General features: G+C 40.7%; 1 protein-coding gene across 4 annotated transcripts in view; it reads left to right on the top strand.

Annotated features, from left to right (window-relative positions):
- The first annotated feature begins 818 nt into the window (after nucleotides 1–818).
- Nucleotides 819–17,546, top strand: part of podn (podocan) — a 44,909-nt gene continuing 28,181 nt past the window's right edge. Inside the window, exons 1-10 of one of the 4 annotated variants that reach the window (XM_039812383.1) lie at nucleotides 819–932; nucleotides 5,016–5,309; nucleotides 5,449–5,542; nucleotides 7,239–7,303; nucleotides 8,652–8,761; nucleotides 8,853–9,009; nucleotides 11,833–11,948; nucleotides 12,153–12,366; nucleotides 12,572–13,015; nucleotides 13,780–13,928. In XM_039812383.1, the coding sequence (XP_039668317.1) occupies nucleotides 5,034–5,309; nucleotides 5,449–5,542; nucleotides 7,239–7,303; nucleotides 8,652–8,761; nucleotides 8,853–9,009; nucleotides 11,833–11,948; nucleotides 12,153–12,366; nucleotides 12,572–13,015; nucleotides 13,780–13,928 (1,625 nt within the window). In that variant the 5' untranslated portion in view covers nucleotides 819–932; nucleotides 5,016–5,033. Of the gene's footprint in view, nucleotides 1,025–3,654; nucleotides 4,321–4,993; nucleotides 5,310–5,448; nucleotides 5,543–7,238; nucleotides 7,304–8,651; nucleotides 8,762–8,852; nucleotides 9,010–11,832; nucleotides 11,949–12,152; nucleotides 12,367–12,571; nucleotides 13,016–13,779; nucleotides 13,929–17,546 lie in introns of those variants that run through there. The other 3 variants (XM_039812384.1, XM_039812382.1, XM_039812385.1) reach the window with 3 other exon arrangements.

Raw genomic sequence — 17,546 nt, 5'->3', positions numbered from 1 at the left:
ATTCTATCACCCCTTTAAAATATATTTTTTAATAAGACATGAGGTGTGAAAGCAAGAAAATAAAACAGACAATAACAAATACATATTTTGTTGAAGCATATTTTGACTACCCATGGTGATGAATCACCGCAAAACTTTTCGGGATGAACATCTTAAGTGAACTATGCTGATGCATCATAATGGTAGCAGATGTTCACACACTGGGCCTAATCGGAGGTGGGCTTGTTGCAGAAGAGGCCTAATCCAGAAACACGTGGGACATTAGATCATATCCTGTCGCCCCTTTTTGGCAGACTACTTTTCCACTTTTTGATTTATTACTGGGATATTTAGGACAACTCATCTGTCATCTCATCATCATTCCCCAAATTAAAATTAGAACATGTCAACAAAAAGAGGCACATATTTTTTTCAGCTCATCATCAATAATCTCCTTTTTGTACATTGGAGAACAAGACTGTTTTAAACTGTTTAATCCAAGATAGGTACGCACCAGATCTATTTGAAGTGATCAGGCCTCCAATCCCAATTTTATGATTATAATCTCACTTCAACTATGTGAGATTGAAAAGTTTTTGTTGAATCTAGAGAAAATGTTTCACAACACAAATGTTTTGCACTAAAACTGTAACTACAACATTGAGAGGAAGAAAATGAATTCTCAGAGAAGAAAAATGAGAAAATAAATTGTTTTTGGCTCCCATTTAGGTCAGAGCTGGTGTTCACTCCCTTCCTTTTACCCTCGCCTGTTCCCCTTCCTTTCTTTCTCTTAACTTTCCCTCTACCACTCCTACTCTCTCTCTCTCTCTCTCTCTCTCTCTCTCACATCTGGATGATATCTGGTGTGGCTGTGTGACTCCTTGCCTGCTATGGGACAGCCTGTGTTTGGACGTCAGACTGCACTGCGTTTCAGCAAATGGTGGTCAGACAGGGTAAAGTAGTAGACCAGAACACTGTTTTTGCAGACATTACTATTGCATATTTTATGGGTGGCTGTTATGTTATGTGGACCTTAGACCGAGCTGTAAGTGTCATCGTCATTCATCCATGCATGACTATATGGCATGTTTATTTTAGACGATCCAGACTAAACAGTGCAGTAAAACCATGTTACGACTCTGCTCAGCTGAGAAAGAGCATGAAAACAAGATGATGACTTTTAAAAAATCTGCATCTCTGCTAATAAATACTATTCTCCATTCAAGCCTCCTAATTATAATGTAACCTGAGAGTGCGGTTGACTTAGTGGAGGCTTTTTTTAACTCCTCTCTGACACCTGGATGCTATGCTGTTTTTATTTACCACATTGTGTGTGAAAGTGCACAGGCTTTTATTTTTAATTTGAGTGGTTGTACAGTATCCATGCTGCTTTGTGTATTTTCTGTGTGTGTGTGTGTCACAGTCGGCAAACAGAAAAAGGTTTGTCTGATGGATGGCTTTTAGACGTTTGCCTTGAGAGCTGCATTGAGTGCCCTATGAACGTTGTCTTATATTGTTGGCCTGGTGCATAAACAATGCAAACCTTCTATCCATTAAATACATTATTTAGAAGTAATGATACTGTTTTTTTTCTGTACACCAGTTGATTGCCCGGCAGGGGTACACCAGTGTTGGAGAATTAAAAAGATTTGAAATGAAATGATGCAGTACATAGTCATACTGTACATAAAATTGTGTTAAGCAGATACATGTGTGTTTTGCTTGTTTTAAAGAGGTACTCCAGTGATTTACTATTTGGTTGGGGCAAATAGAGAGAATGCACAGAGGGAATGATGAAAGAGAGGTAATATATCAAAAATGTTACTCTCTATTATGGGTCAAGTTCCAAAAACCCTGGATCCTAAAGTAGATCCGCCATATGTTGTTCACAATCTACGTTGAGCTGTTGCAGGTGCTGTATAGTAGGAAGTAATCTGGTGCATGCGTGTTACTTTGTAGGCTGGCTGGAAGTGTAGCTCCAGTTGTGAGTAACTGCTGTTCTGTCATGTTGCATCCTCAATGGTCATTAAACCGAGTTTGAAGTAAGACAACTTGGTTTAATTCATTCAAACTTCCAACACCTAAACCTCCCAAAATACCACTTAAAAGTGTCCATCATCACATCCTGCCTGCCCACATCTTTTAAACTCCAACCCTCTAGTTTATAACACAAGCTTTCTGTTATGTGTAAACATTTGTAGGTTTCAATCCCAACCTGAGATTACTCCACTGATGTCATCTGAGTAATTTTACTCAGCTTCTCCTACAGACCCGGGTGATCCATATTATAGAAAAAAATATTGATGTGATAAAGTGTGCGAGCAAATTGCTAATCTGGGGGATCAATAAATTGAGAGCAGGGGTTGATAAATTGTATCTTCAAAAAATATTTGGAGAAGCAGTCATTTAGGTTGCTTTGATAAGAAGGATAAGACTTCTGATATGGATCTGATCTCTGATCTTCAAAATAACAAGAGCCACAATGACGCTATACAAAATGCTAACATGTTGATGTTAAGCAGGTATAATGTTTACCATTTTCACCATGTTTGTTTAGCATGTTAGCATTCTAACATTTGCTAATTAGCAGTAAACAAAAAGTACAGCTGAGGAATGTCATTAGTTTTGCAGGTAGCCTATTTGATAGTAAACCAAAGTTTGGAAAAACTGAAATGTTAACCTGATGATGGCGCTAGAGTAAATGTTAGATGGTCACTAAACTTATTTGGAGGGGAACATGAATGTCTGCACCAAATTTCATAACAATCCATCCAATAATTGAGACATTTCAAGAATCGTCCATTATTTTGTTATTTAAATTCTATCATTTTGAAGCTGCAAAATCAGGAAATGTTCTTTATCAGCAGTAACTTAACATGACTCAAGCAAACATGAATTGTAAAATAAAGCAGAAACCAAACTTCAAACCCCAGAGATTCAGTTAGAAGCTACAAACATACTGAGAGCTGAACACACAACAAGCAGTTTTCCCTAAACAGTTATTTCACCTAGGTCCTAAATTTGCCGCCTTTGTCTTGGTCAAATATTAGCACTAAAACACACAACACAGACTACAGTCGATGGCCAAGTACCACGTATGTTCTGCGCCTGAGTGAGAGGAAATAAGTCTCCATACCAGCAGATGGCGGTAATCTATTTGTCTGGAAACCGGATACCCACAACAAACAGCGTTTGCTCGAATCAGCAGTGGCAGAACAGAACAGAGCCCCTCTGGTCTGGTCAGAGTCCCTCTGCTTCACTACCCGAAGGATGACAGCGGACACTGGGAGATGGTTAACCAGACTTTCTCTCTCCCAGGCTGTTATCCGTTCTCTCGGCAAAGAAGTCTCCCTTCAGTGAGACCGGTGCGGTGGGACTGAGCGGCTTGCTTGCTAGGGGTCTAATTGTTTAGCGGTGCAGAGAGAGAGAGGTCTATAACGGCCTTTATATTAAATTTCACGGTATAGAATATTAGTTTAAAAACGTTAGTTTAATTTGTGTATATGTAGAAATCTTTTAAAAGACATGTATTTGTTAAAATAAATATACCAACACAAGCATGTTATGGACATAATGTGCAAAAATAGATATATAAGGAACATTCAAGTGTCAAGTGTCATTTTGACAGCTCTTATGTGTATTGGATTGATCAGATGAGATGAAAAATGAAAAGAGTCTTGTGTGTGCCTCTCACAGTCATTTGTTTGCTTTCCTCTCTCCCATTTTCAAGCTGAACAGCCAATCAGTTGAATTGCCAAAGTGTGGGACACACCACACAAACTATCGTAAGGTCCTGACACACCAAGGCAACCGTCGGCCGTCAGCAACTGTCGCCTTGGTGTGTCAGGGCGTTATGATACTCTGCAGAACCCTCAGGCTCCCAGGCTTCTGGTAGACGTCAAAGCTTGACCGCCCAGGATGGAGCGAGTGGAGATTTCTTTTTCTTTTTTTAACATACCCTCCTTGTCCTTACATGATGGTTCCTCCCCTCACCCTGCCTCCTCATCACTTAGCAGGTCATCACTTGCGGCCATCTTCCTTATGTACTCCTGGATCTTTGTTGTTTTATCCTAGATAGTTGCTTTGACACTAAATAGGCCTTGGCCACCCTACTTCCGCTTGGTGTATAGTCTCAGCGTGCTGGACTTAGGGTGAAACCTTCCATGGTGAGGAGCGTTCTTGTCTTGATATCAGTAGCCTCTATCTCTTCCTTTGGCCAGGTTATTATACCAGCTGGGTATCTAATGACTGGCAGTACATATGTGTGTTGATGGCTAGGACCTTGTTCTTCCAATTCATTCGACTCCAATCCAATGACTCTTCTCTCCTACCTTACCCTGTGTAGGTACTTGGCTGTGGCTGACTGCCTTGCAGCCTCTTCATGGTTTCCATTTGTGTTCACATTACATCCTCACTACACGTAGCTACATGCTAATTTTGGATCACATTCTGGAACATGTTCGATTGTGTAGTTTTTGGTTTAGAAGCCTTTATTGGTGATTTTTTAACAGTAGAAAGTGCTATTTTATACCCTACTCTGTTATAGTCTACAGTTCTACATGTAGCTACATGCTAACACCAAGGAAAGCTGTAGGCTAATCTTGGCTGCTGATGTTAATTTCTCCACAATTTCTCCATACCTGCTAGAACAAGTTTGGTCTTGTAGTTTTTGGTTTAAAAGCCTTTTATGGGTCATTTTTCATATTAGAAAGTGCTACTATACTCTGTTACAGTTAGTTCCCGGCTGAAATAACAGACAGGACAGGGACGGTAACACCTCAAACCTGAATATTAGCGTAATACGGCCCCTTAAACCTCACATATGGTGACCACTAATGGCACTTTTCTACACAACAATTCTGTTTGTAGTAAAACAAAAATGCAGTTTAAATTGCAGCTTCTGAGGGCACAATAATGTGGTAAAGGTACAATGTGATTTTATTTCAGACAACACAGAAATATGTAAAAAGCATCAGATTCATCTGATTTTTTTGTTTGATGTTTTTAACTCTAGTGTCCATGTGCTTGTGCAACAGGAGAGCTGAGCAGTAACCATGGCCTTTCCCAAGCATTCCATCCTGCAGGCTCTGAGTGTGCTGCTCTTGGCCTGGATGTTTGTGCATTGCCAGGCCCCTTTTAAACCAGAGGAAGAGGAGGAGGAAGAGCCATTAAAGGAGAGCGACACTGGAACAGTGGTGACGAAATCTGAGCCGCTTGAATGTCCGCCAGAGTGCAGCTGTACGGCCGAAGGGGCAGTAGACTGTGCTGGAGTTGACCTCACAGAGTTCCCTGCCGAGCTGTCTGACAAAACTCGCCAGCTCTCTCTTCAGGTCTTTCACACAATTGCACACACACATAAACAGTAATACACATCCACATTGTAATACTGCTCAGAAAATTAGGGAGATACCAGTGCAAACTCTCGTCTGCCATGGTATTTACTCTCTGTGTTTTGTCCCCTGATGCCAGAACAACAAAATCGAGAAGATAACAGTGGAGCACATTTCCCATCTGCACCAGCTTGAGACTCTCAACCTTCAGAATAACTTGCTTACCACAGATGGTAATTACAGCCGTGATGCCGTCAAAGGGTGACCACAGCCAACCCGATACAATTGCTGCCCCCCTACTGCCCCCCCCCTTCTATTTTTGCATATGCATAATATGGAATATGCAAATTAAAGCTGTATATTTGTTTTGTTTTTAAGAAAAAATACAACTAGCCTATTTTAAGAAAAAATAATTGCCTAACATATGAATATACAGATACATGTTACATTAAAGTGCTCATATTATGCTCATTTTCAGGTTTATAATTGTATTTTTTGTTGTTGTTGTACTGCACATTGCTGCAGCTCCTCTTTTCACCCTGTGTGTTGAGCTCTCTGTTTTAGCTACCGAGTGAGGCATCGCACTTCTATTTCATCTTTGTTTGGAGTCGCACATGCGCAGTAGCTAGGTAAGGACTACTACCCAGTCAGAAGCAGAGTATGAGGGCGTGCCACGCTAGCAGCTAGGCATGTGGCACGTGTTACAAAGTGACACACGTTCGTCAAGGAAGTAAAGGCTGGACTACAATAGAGCTGTTTGGAGCAGTTTGTGAACAGTGTTTTCTGTTGGAGAATGTAAGTGCCTTTGGGGTGGACTCACAAAAAAGGTATATAACACAATAAAGGAAAGGGAAAAAGCCAAAAAGCATAATATGAGCACTTTAAAACAGGATTGATTGGAGCTTTAAGAAATTTCATCACAGTTTTTTTTTTAAATGCCTTCAAATTAATTGATAATTATCTCATCAATTATCACATTCACCGACTTGAAGCTGATGCAGGGTTTTTATTTCAGAAATAAGTCTTGCTTTTCTTTTAATACAAAAGGGAGAATGTGCTGCTACTTATGTGATTGACTATGGTGATGTTTTATTTATGCATGCTTCTTCTCAATACCTTTACTCCTTAGTTACTGTACAGCATAGAGCATTGAGGTTCATTACAAATCTTGAGGCCCTCCCTCACCATTGCTGTACGCTTGGGGTGGTTGGCTTGTTTTGTTCATCTGAAGACTTAATCACTGGCATGCATGTGTTTATTTTTTTTAAAGATTGTTTTGGGGCATTTTAGGCTTTTATTTGGCTAGGACAGCTTAGACCCGAAAGGGGCGAGAGAAGGGGAATGACATGCAACAAAGGGCCGCAGGTTGGAGTCAAACCCGCGGCTCCTGCGTCGAGGAGTAAACCTCTATATATGGGGGCCCGCTCTACCAGGTGAGCGCCTGGCATGCATGTGTTTATTTATAAGACAATTCTTAAGTCGCTTCCTTCATATCTATTCATCCATCTGAAAAATGCTGGAAGCTACCGGCTCTGCTCCGTGACATATTCGCAAGACTTACTCCTGCTATCTGTCCCCAAAGTCCATCTTGAAATGGGAAAAAAGGGCTTTTAGGTATGCTGCTCCTGCGGCTTGGATTTTTCACTGCAATCTGTTTTGGGTCTAGGGGAGATGGTCTCTTTAAATGTTTTCAAAATTAGACTGAAGGAGTTGGAGGAAGGTACATCAGGTTGGGGATGCTTTGACTGAGATATTTGCCTCTATGTGATCTAGAATACTCCGGTTAAATACATTCTAAATAATAAAATAAAATAAATAAATAGAATTTTGAGATGATTTTGATGTGTAGCCTGATGAAAACTAAACACAGTGTATACTTGTTTATTGGTTTGTGATGGAAGGTAAATTGATTAATTTTTCTCTTTATAGGCCTTGAAGATGAAGGTTTTGAGATGCTTGAACAGCTGAATTATTTATACTTGGCAAATAACAAGGTGAGTCACACACACCAGACTTTCATATGTTGGTTCTCAATGCTACTTAATCTTTTCTGTATCCATCTCACAATCATTTTACTCTATTCTATTCTGATACACTAACATAATGCCAGCTGGCAGAGAAAGAGGTGGCAGTCTCCTCTCATACACTATGCAAGCTTATGCTTGTAATCACTTCCAGTATGGCAGTGCCATCTAGTAAGAGCTAAAATGTTACTGACCCTTTTAGACACAAAGTGAGACAGAAAGGATGGACACATTTGTTTGTGCCTTCACAGGGATGAATAGGCAAACAGGATACAGGAAGAATAGGGGGTTTTAAGTGCTTAGTAAGCCTCAAAGACACCCATTCTGCTTTAATCCATAAACCATGTTATAAAGGAGAGAGCTCTAAATGAACATGTAATCTCACCAGTGTTTCTCGGATTTGCTATTTGTACAATAGCGCTCATTCTGGTAGGAGTGACAAAAGTGAAGAAAACCTTGCTTATTTTAAGGGGTACACAGCTTTCCATACAGCAGTGCCCACTTCTTTAGGGAGGACAGACTGCATCAAAGCAAATAATTGAAATGTATGAAAATCCAACAAGTTTTCATACTTAAACCATAATATAGGTAGTTTGTCATTGCCTTCTAAAACAACCATATGCCCATCACAAATTCAGATAAGCATTCATATTTGTGTTCTTTCTGCCACCTCTATGGGGCAACTAAAACTACTTGATTAATGTTTTGGGAAGTGTGTGATCATACATGGTTAAAAACAAGATTACTAGTCTACAGCCACCCTACCACGCTATTAGGTTATTCTTTGGCATAGTGGTTCTTTTAGCTAAATGCTAATAATATACTAATAAAATTAACATGCTGACATGCGCACAATGACAATTTTAACATGCTGATGTTTACCAGGGTTACCATCTTATTTTCATGTACTAGCATGCTAATGTTTCCTAATTAGCATTTAACACAGCTCAGCTGAGGATGAGAATGTCGTTAGTTTTGCAGGAATTTGGTCAAAGTTAATTATAAATTGAAAGTTTTACCTGATGTGACTAGATGAAAAGTCAGTGGATCAGTATTTAAAATTAAAAGAGTTTCACTCGATAAGTTACTCTACAAACATTGACCTGCTGGTGGAACAAGATGTAAAGTCACAAAAGTCATTAGAAAATATCATCTGGGCACCATGAATTTCTGCACAAAATTTCTTGGAAATTATCCAATATTGGTTGAGAGAATACACTTAAGACCGATGCGGTAGACTGATCAACCAACCGACTGGTGAACATTGCCATCTCTACAGTAACAATGTCCTGTCTTGTTTCTTTTGTCGTGCTTGCAGCTCACCTCAGCACCAAAAGTCCTACCACCCTCTTTGGTTAGTGCTGATTTTGCTGCCAATAAGCTCACAAGGATTTACCTATATACATTTGGCCATAAACCAAAACTGAGGTAGGAATGTGTGTGTTTGTGTAAATCTACCACTTGTTCCTGAAATCATGTTCATTTACACATGGCAATGTCCCTTGATCATGGCTCCCAGGTCTGTGTATCTCCATAACAACAAGCTGAGTGACGCAGGGCTTCCTGATCATGCGTTCAATGGTTCTGACAACCTGGAGATCCTAACCATGTCCAGCAACTGCTTGGGAGTTGTCCCGAGGAACCTTCCCTCCAGCCTTTATCGTCTTCATCTCAAGGTCCAGCACGTTAAGTTTGCAGTTTGCAGTTAGGTGGATGACAGAGCATGTAAGTGGAGTGGAGCGGGGAGAATATTTGCTCCTTGCTCACAGAGTTATTTGTTCCCTCTGCTCCCCAGGCTGCCCTGCTCAATATGGCTCTGTGCTCAACTCAGATTTCACTCCGCTCCACTAAATTTACTTACTGGTCACTCCAAAAAAAAGAAGAAAATAAAAAAAGTGCGTAGTATTTATCAGATAAACAGCGCCCACCTTTTTATACCTAGAGCTCCGCCATCAGGTCTGGAGTGGGACAGTAATTTTCAGCCCTGGAGTTTCATGCCGTAGACCGGCCCACTTTACTTCACGACTGACTATATTAAAATAATGTAATTAAAACTATAGTATATAAGTCTGCAATAGCGCACTGTTCGCTACAGCCTTGTAGTTCTATTGTTGTAAAATATAATTTCCAAATAAGTGCAAACACAGTAAGTGTTGCTTCACAATGTAGATGTTAACAACATCTTAATAACACAACACAATGATGCTCAACAATATCAGAATCTAATACACATACGTGTTCACAGATATCCAAACCGTAAAAGGAAATAAAAGAATAAATAAAAATACAAAATAAAAAGACAAAGAATAACATAAAATAATAATGAACTTTCTAATGACACCATCATCTATGTTTTTACTTTGTATAAGATTTCATATTACTTTCATCCTGTTCCCTTTCAATCGTGGGCTTATACACTATTATATAGTATATAGTATTTTTACTATCCTACAGTACGTTCGAGGATAAAAGGCATAATGGGTCACTAGTAACATTTGGGCATAGAAAGTGATTATATTGTAACTAATATGATCATGTTTGCTTGTTCCCACACTGTGGTACAAAAGCTTACAGTAGACGTGCGTTCCACACTGTCAGCATATATCCCTTGCACACTACTGACTCTGCTTCTGACACTAAATCAAATTTTAAAAAATTATCATAATTCTCAGCACAAATCTCCCCTTTTTTACAAAGCTTTCTGATAAAGTCAAGTCATATTCATTAATGTAGTGCTGAATCATCTGGCATCATTAATTATCACAGGGAATTTTTTATATAGAGCACCATACTCTTCATTAATGTTAGTTCTAATTCTTTTACTGGACTAGTGGCTGCTGCTGAGGAGCTACAAGAAAAAGTTTGATTCATAGAGATCTTCCGATACCGATACCAGTATTGGAAAATCCTCCAATATGACATGTTTTGCTACTGCGAGCTTGCCGCCTAGGGACCGCATCCATGATATATTTTAACTATGATTTCAACCCAAATCCATGACTGAACAACGCCGGCCATCACAACCAAAAAATACAGACCGGCCCACAGGGAATTCTCCCAGTGCTCCCAATTAGCCAATCCAGGCCTGTCCGCCAGCAAAAAATCAGTCGGAGGTTGTGGAGGGAGGGCAGGCGCCGTCCATCTGCATGGATTGTGCTGCAGTAACATAGGGCTTGGGCATGCTTTGAACTCATGGGGCCCTATTTTAACGATCTGAAACGCAAGTATGAAACGCAAAACGCAAGTAGCTTTGTGGGCGGATCTTGGCCGCTGTTGCTATTTTACCGGCGGGATAAATGACTCTTGCGCCCGACGCAAATCTAAAATGGGTTGGTCTGAAGTAGCTAGGTGTGGTTTGGGCGTAACGTGCAATAAACCAATCAGAGCGTCATCTCACATTCCCTTTAAGAGCAGGGCGCGTTGTTCCATGGCGGATTGCTATTATGACGGCGGATTTGCCTGGCGACGCCAGCGGGAGCTGCCGTGCGAGATGCGGCAAAGTAATAAATGCCCGTCTTGGCCGAGTGGCGATGTTGCTGCGGCCACTCGGGCGGCATCTCCTCAAGTCTGGAGAGGATTGCTGCAGCCATGGAGCGTGGGCCTCCAAACGCACCACCTGCACCTGTTGTGCCCCTTCCTTTCCCCCACTCCATCTCCGTCCACCCGCTCCATCAGGAGCGCATCGCGCATTACTCCCGGACCAGATCCCGCCGTAGTTCAACATCACGTCTCCTTAAGTCCTCTAATATTTCCTCATTTATGTCATCAACACATCCATGATTCATGGAAATGTTGTGTAAAACACAACAAGCCACAAAGAATGCTGCGAAGACCTATCTGACCTATCCAAACACCTGAAGCGCATTTTCAGTAATATTTTCCTTTGTAATTATGTATGGTTTGCAAAAATGGGAACTGCTGCATCCATTTAGATGAGAGAAGTGTATGCGCGTTGTGCACACGCTACATTATGGCCAAGCATGCGCCCCTAAAATAGCATCTGAATAACGCGCTACTGACTTTAGACTAGCGCCACTGACTTTAGACCAGGTTTTTCCTGGTCAGTGGCGGAATTGTTTTCTGAAACTGCAGAATAGCACAAAGTAACGTTTGCGCCGGAACACACCTCCTCTTTTCGCTGAACCGCCCCCAGGAGCGCAAATACATTCCCTAATTTACCGATGTGCGTCTGTGGAGGGAAAAGTCCGCTGTGCGTCGGGTGCAAAATAGGAATGATACATGCGTCGGTGTACAAAGGCAATTGCGCCGAGTGCAAGATAGGGCCCATGGTGTCAGAGGTACTGGAGCAAAATTGGAGCGGGAAATAAGGTGAAGCCACAACATTTTGAAAATTTGCTCTGCCCTCCATCACAAATCCTCGCGCTCCCCTCTTGCTTGCGCTCCGCTGACATGCTCTGGTGAATGATATACATCTTGTTTCTTCATATTCATAATTATGGTAAATTATGATAGCATAAGGATGGGTCTTGTTGTTACAGAGTAACAAGCTGGAGAAAATCCCAGCGGGGGCCTTTGACAACTTACCAAACCTCAGAGAGCTGTATCTCCAGAACAACCTTATCAGCAATGAGGGCATGGACAATGAGACTTTCAGGTGGACAAACCCCTAGGGGTTAACATATTCTAACATATTGATGCTATTGCCAAGTGTTAAAGAAGAAAATCCTTGATTTATGTGTTTTTAAGTGTGTACATGACAAGAGCATCACTTAACAAAGACTATAGGAATTATTGTGGTGCAGCATCAGACAAAAATCAGACAGAACTGATCTGATGACTTTATCTCTTCCCCTGGCAGCCAACTGAGCAGCCTGGAGTGTCTAGACTTGTCAAATAACAACCTGAGCGTCGTACCCAAGGGTCTGCCTCGCAATCTAGTGCTGCTACACCTGGAGAAGAACTCCATCCGTAGCATCCCTGGAGACGCTCTAACTTCTGTCCGAAACCTTGAGTACCTGCTTCTTCACAATAACAAGCTGCGCTCACGTTCCATCCACCCGACTGCCTTCCAGGTATATTTCTTTTAAATTTCATATTATTTTGGGTCTTTTACATGATAGCTGAGTTGTGTAAAAACTTGGACATTTCAGATTGTATTTTAATTAACCATAACTCTTGTAGGAACAGAATGGAAGAGATTATATGTTCTGCATATCATGAACTGCTTTGCTGTCAGCATCTGACAAATTTGACCTTCTACATTTGCATTTTCACTAGGGCTTGAAGAAATTGCACACTCTTCACATGTACAACAACTTGCTAGAGCGGATTCCCAGGGGCTTGCCTAAGCGGGCCAAGACACTAATGATGCTACACAACCTTATTACCGAAATTGGCCGTAATGACCTGGCCCTGCTGTACACCCTGACCGAACTCAACCTCAGCTACAACAAGCTGACAAGCCCCAAGCTGCACCGTGAGGCGTTCAGGAAGCTGCGTGTTCTGGAAACCCTGGATCTTTCAGGGAACAGCCTTCATTTGATGCCCCTTGGCCTTCCACGCAGCCTGCAGGTGCTTGAAATCAAGAACAACCACTTGAACTCCATACCAGAAGGTGCACTGATGGGCATGGAGAAGCTACGAAAGCTCATCTTGAGCGACAACCAGCTGAAATTGAATTCAGCCTACCAGGGAGCCTGGATGGAGCTCAGTGCGCTCACAGTGAGTGGTTGGGGGAGGAAGAAACGATATTACTGCAAGATTTTGTCACTGCAGATTGTGTAACTCTTGTCCAATGCAGGAACTTGCAACCTGGATTGTTGTGATGCTTTACTATGGGGTTCTTCCTTGCACTGTGTTTTACAAATCATTTCAGATATATGTATGCATATATTTTATTGCCAGGAAGTGTAATGTTACCTTTGTATTTACTTGGACCTCTAAATATATCAAATGTTCTTTGAGTATTAGCTGTTTTAGGCCACTTTATAGGCCACAAGAGTAGAGGGCACACTAAAAGAATGTATTGGTATTACGTGGTAGTAAAGTAATTTATGCTTCATTATCCTTCCTCTGTTTCTTTTAGTATGGGCAGAAGTGTATCATGTACAGGAAGTGCCAAATGCAGCGAGTATGTAGTGTAGCTGTATTTACAAGCATCCAAGTCAATTCAGGTCGAGGAGAGTGTACAGGTTTGCAGTGCTAAACAATCTCAGCATATACAGTTACTGCAAGTGAGTCAATTAACCAGCCACACTGCTTTGTCACAAAGTACTGAAGTGAGTTTGTAATACTTGCACCCAAAGCAGACAAAAAACTGTGGAAGCAAAAGCAGAACCTATGGCAATGGTTTAGATTTGTTCCTGCAGTGAAAAAGGATATTAGTTAAACATATAAAGCATTTTTTGTATAAGTCTTCTCAGTTTACAACCATTTATCACATAGATCACTGAAAAAATGTTTCATTGTGGACCTTGTAATTTTAGACGCTGGACCTGTCTGGCAACCAGCTGTCACATATTCCCTCTGACCTGCCTGAGTCTCTGGAGTACCTTTACCTGCAAAGTAACCACATCTCTAGTGTTCCTGCTTCAGCATTTGAAGGCACTCCAAATATCAAAGGCATCTTCCTCAGGTAAGAGACACATAAACCATTTCTTATCAACCAGGAGGTTGTAGATATTAGACTTAATAGTCATGTTACTGGTAATTAGAGGTGTTAGAAAAAAATCGTTTCATGTATAAATTGTGATTTCTATCTTCTTAGATTCTGAATCAATTCACAACTTCCAATAATAAACACCCCCCCCTACAAAACTTATAGATTTTCCCATATATCAGAAATTTTGCCACTGCAATACGTTAAACGTAGACTCACGAAACTTGGTACACTTATGTAGCATGTCAGGATGTACAAAAAACGTCATTGGAGCTGTAACCCATATAGAATATGCTGTCACTAAAGGGTTAACTAGTCGAGTGTCAAATTACATGATGCCAGTAGAGGGCGCGCTAGCGCTGTTTTTACGTTCATCATTAGGAATTTTCCATTTGTAGCGAGTTGCATTAGAAGAAAGCTCTAGTTCATCTGGTGGAAATAAATCGAAAAAACAGTAAGATATCTAGTCAATTCTAATCAGCATTGTGGGGGACGCTTTTCTGTTGTTCTTCACTGTGTTTTCCTGCCGAAACCTCCGGTGAGTTTCTGTTGTCTCAATGTGCACATTAGCTTACCATATTGCTAGCTAACATGAGGGCATGCTATTATTAAAAGAACCAATCGGAGTGACATGAGAGTATTGTAAGATGTTGATATTGCACTTAGCTCAGAATGTGTGAATTTAGTGTTTTACTGAATTGAGCATTCAGCTAAGTACTGTGTTATAAATGTGGTTTACTGACGTAAAATGACGAATGGGGAAATAATGCATTTATTGTTGTTCAATAGTTTAAAAGCATACAGTTCATTATATATTATGATTTAAAAATGCATTAATCCTGTAAGAAACATCATTTATTTAGTAAAAGAAATGCTATTGTTTAATTTTGTACCATGTTTTGACTTTGCCAATGCAAAGTATGGTCTCTAGTCAAACAGACTTGTATGGAGCATAGTCGTAGTGTGATTTGAACAGTTCTCTTATAACCGTAGCTAATAGGTTTAAATGTGTAACTGGTTTATCGAGAAAAAGTAAATAAGGTACCATATATGGAAAAAGAGATAGAAAGAATTATAGCTGTGTTTTTTATCTATTCTGTACTGCTACGTACAGATTGGTTTTATTCTGGATTTAGTTTGGTTCCAAACCACACCGAGTACGATGGCGAGCCTGTCCCAGGGAGTGATATTCCACAGAAGGAACGTTGGACGCAGTGTGGCCAGCTGTGTCGGTAGAGTCTTGTGTGAGGTGTCATTGAACTCAGCACAGAGTTCATTCTTCATTGGTGATGGTTTGGCCCGCCCCTTATGCTTAAGCCACGCCCCTTTCATAACATTTCAACCGTTTAAGCTATACCCTTGTGTGAGGCATCATTGAACTCAGCAGAGAGTTCCTTTTTAATTGGTGATGGTTTGACCCGCCCCCTATGCTTTAGCCACGCCCCTTTTCACAGCTAATGAACTGTATGATGTAGAGTCTTGTGTGAGGTATCGTTGAACTCAGGAGGGAGTTCCCTTTTCATTGTTTTCATTGTTTTTTGTAAATGTCATGAAATGTTTTAATATTGTCTGATTAAATGTTGTTTTGGACCCCAGGAAGACTAACTGGTCGTCTAGGCGTCAGCTTAGGGCTGGGCGATATGGACCAAAAGTCATATCCCGATATATTTTGGCTGAATATCGATATACGATATATATCGCGATATTTCTTCCGCAAAGTGAGAGCAAATGTTCAGTCAAAGTCAAAGGCAGATATGACATGTCACAAGTAGTTTTATTGAAACTGGCTATTTCAGTGAACAGTTGCAAAATCAAATGAATAAATAATAAACAGGTTTCTTCACCTGGTTCATTATTAAATGCTCAGCTGTTCAAATAACAATAAAATGTAAACAAACACTGTATAACGACAGGAGTACCTTTTTTTTTTTTTTAAATCAAAGCTCCACAAGGTGCACATTTAAATAAAAAAAAATATCTTAAATAAAAATAGCCTATAAAATAAAATAGGCCAATCTTTTTCTGAAATAAATATGAGAAAAATATAATATCAAAATGTTTTTAGTTTGACAACTATAAATGGCTTATTAAAATCAAATTACAGATTTTCTTCTCTTTCTTACAAATCCACAGATGGAAATAACTAATATAAAATATGACAAACCCTAGTGAGGGCAGCATTTATATATAAAGACAGAACAAAATAAAGTGCTCAGTTTAAGATTTTTTTTTTTTTAAACATCAGCTTGAGAATAACCTTTTCCTTTTTGTTAACTCAATTTCTTATCTGAACAGTCTCAACCAAGAAACAGACTATCAACTCAATAAAAATTTTCCCCTCTTTTTTTACTTTGATAAACAGTAATGCTGTCTTGAGGTAGACATTAGAAGACAGACAAGCGTGTCCTCCTTCGTTTAAAGATTTTGTGCGAGAAACACCAGCCTGTCAACGGCATCCGGCTTCAGAGATGCTCTGTGGCAGGCCACGATATTGCCACTGCAGCTGAAAACCCTTTCGGAGGGTGAACTGGTAGCTGGTACCAAGAGATACTTTTTTGCCAGATGGCTCAGAGCTGGAAAGACAACTTCATGATCCTTCCACCACTTGAGGGGATCAGTGTCACTCTCCACACTTGCTGACTGCAAGTAACTTGACAGTTCATTTTCAATAGCCCCTCTCATGGTTGGTGCAGTGGTGGTGGCTGTGCGCTGCTTGAAGAAGCTTGCCAGTGTCTTAGCTTTTGGTGCAACTGCTGCTTCTCCATCTGCAGCCTCAGGCACAGTGGGCACATGTAGGTAAGGCGGTTGACAGCTGCTCTGATCAGCCAGTAGCGTCTCCACCTCCAAGACAACTCTGTGCTTCAATGCATCGACTTTTTCACTTGGGATGTAGGTGGCCCTGAACCGTGGATCCACAAATGTAGCCATCTCTAATAGGTCAGTAGCAGCTGGGTCAGAATACTTGCTGTTGAGGTACTCAACAATGCTGGTCTTGATCGATTTGCAAAGCTCGCTATCACCCTCTTCACATGCCAGGAGACTTTCGTTAAAAAGGTGCAGCACAGGTTTCACATATGATAGAGTGACGTACTCCTCACCTGACAAAGCATCGGTAAAGTCCTGGAGAGGTTTCAGGACCTTTTGGACTGCTTCTAGGACCTCTAAGTCCTGCCAGGTAGGGACAAGGTGCCTGGTCTTTTTGTCATTAGACAGGACTTTGGCCAGCGCTCCTTCCTGCTCCAGGACTCTCTCTATCATCTGCTGCCTTGATCCCCAGCGTGTGGCAGACTGGGTTATGAGTTGGTGACTTGGCAGACCCAGCTGAATCTGGACTTCAGCAAGATGTCTCCTTTTCTTCCAGCTGTACGAAAAACAGCTTACAATTCTCTTGCACAGAGAAATGGCCCGGGTGACGCGCTTGTCATTCATGCCATGTCCTGTCCGAATCATAAAAAAAAACTATTAAAACAATGTGCTAATGCGAGAAATTTGACTCTGGTTTCAATTTAACACACTCATACAACTAAGTGCTTTCCAAAATCAAGCTTTAGAAATATTCTACATTGATATTATTTTCTCATTTATTTTTTTTAA

Source organism: Perca fluviatilis, chromosome 9, assembly GCF_010015445.1.
Source record: "Perca fluviatilis chromosome 9, GENO_Pfluv_1.0, whole genome shotgun sequence".
NCBI lineage: Eukaryota > Metazoa > Chordata > Actinopteri > Perciformes > Percidae > Perca > Perca fluviatilis.
The sequence above is the reverse complement of the archived record's forward strand: the minus strand, read 5'-3'. Positions and strand labels throughout refer to the sequence as shown.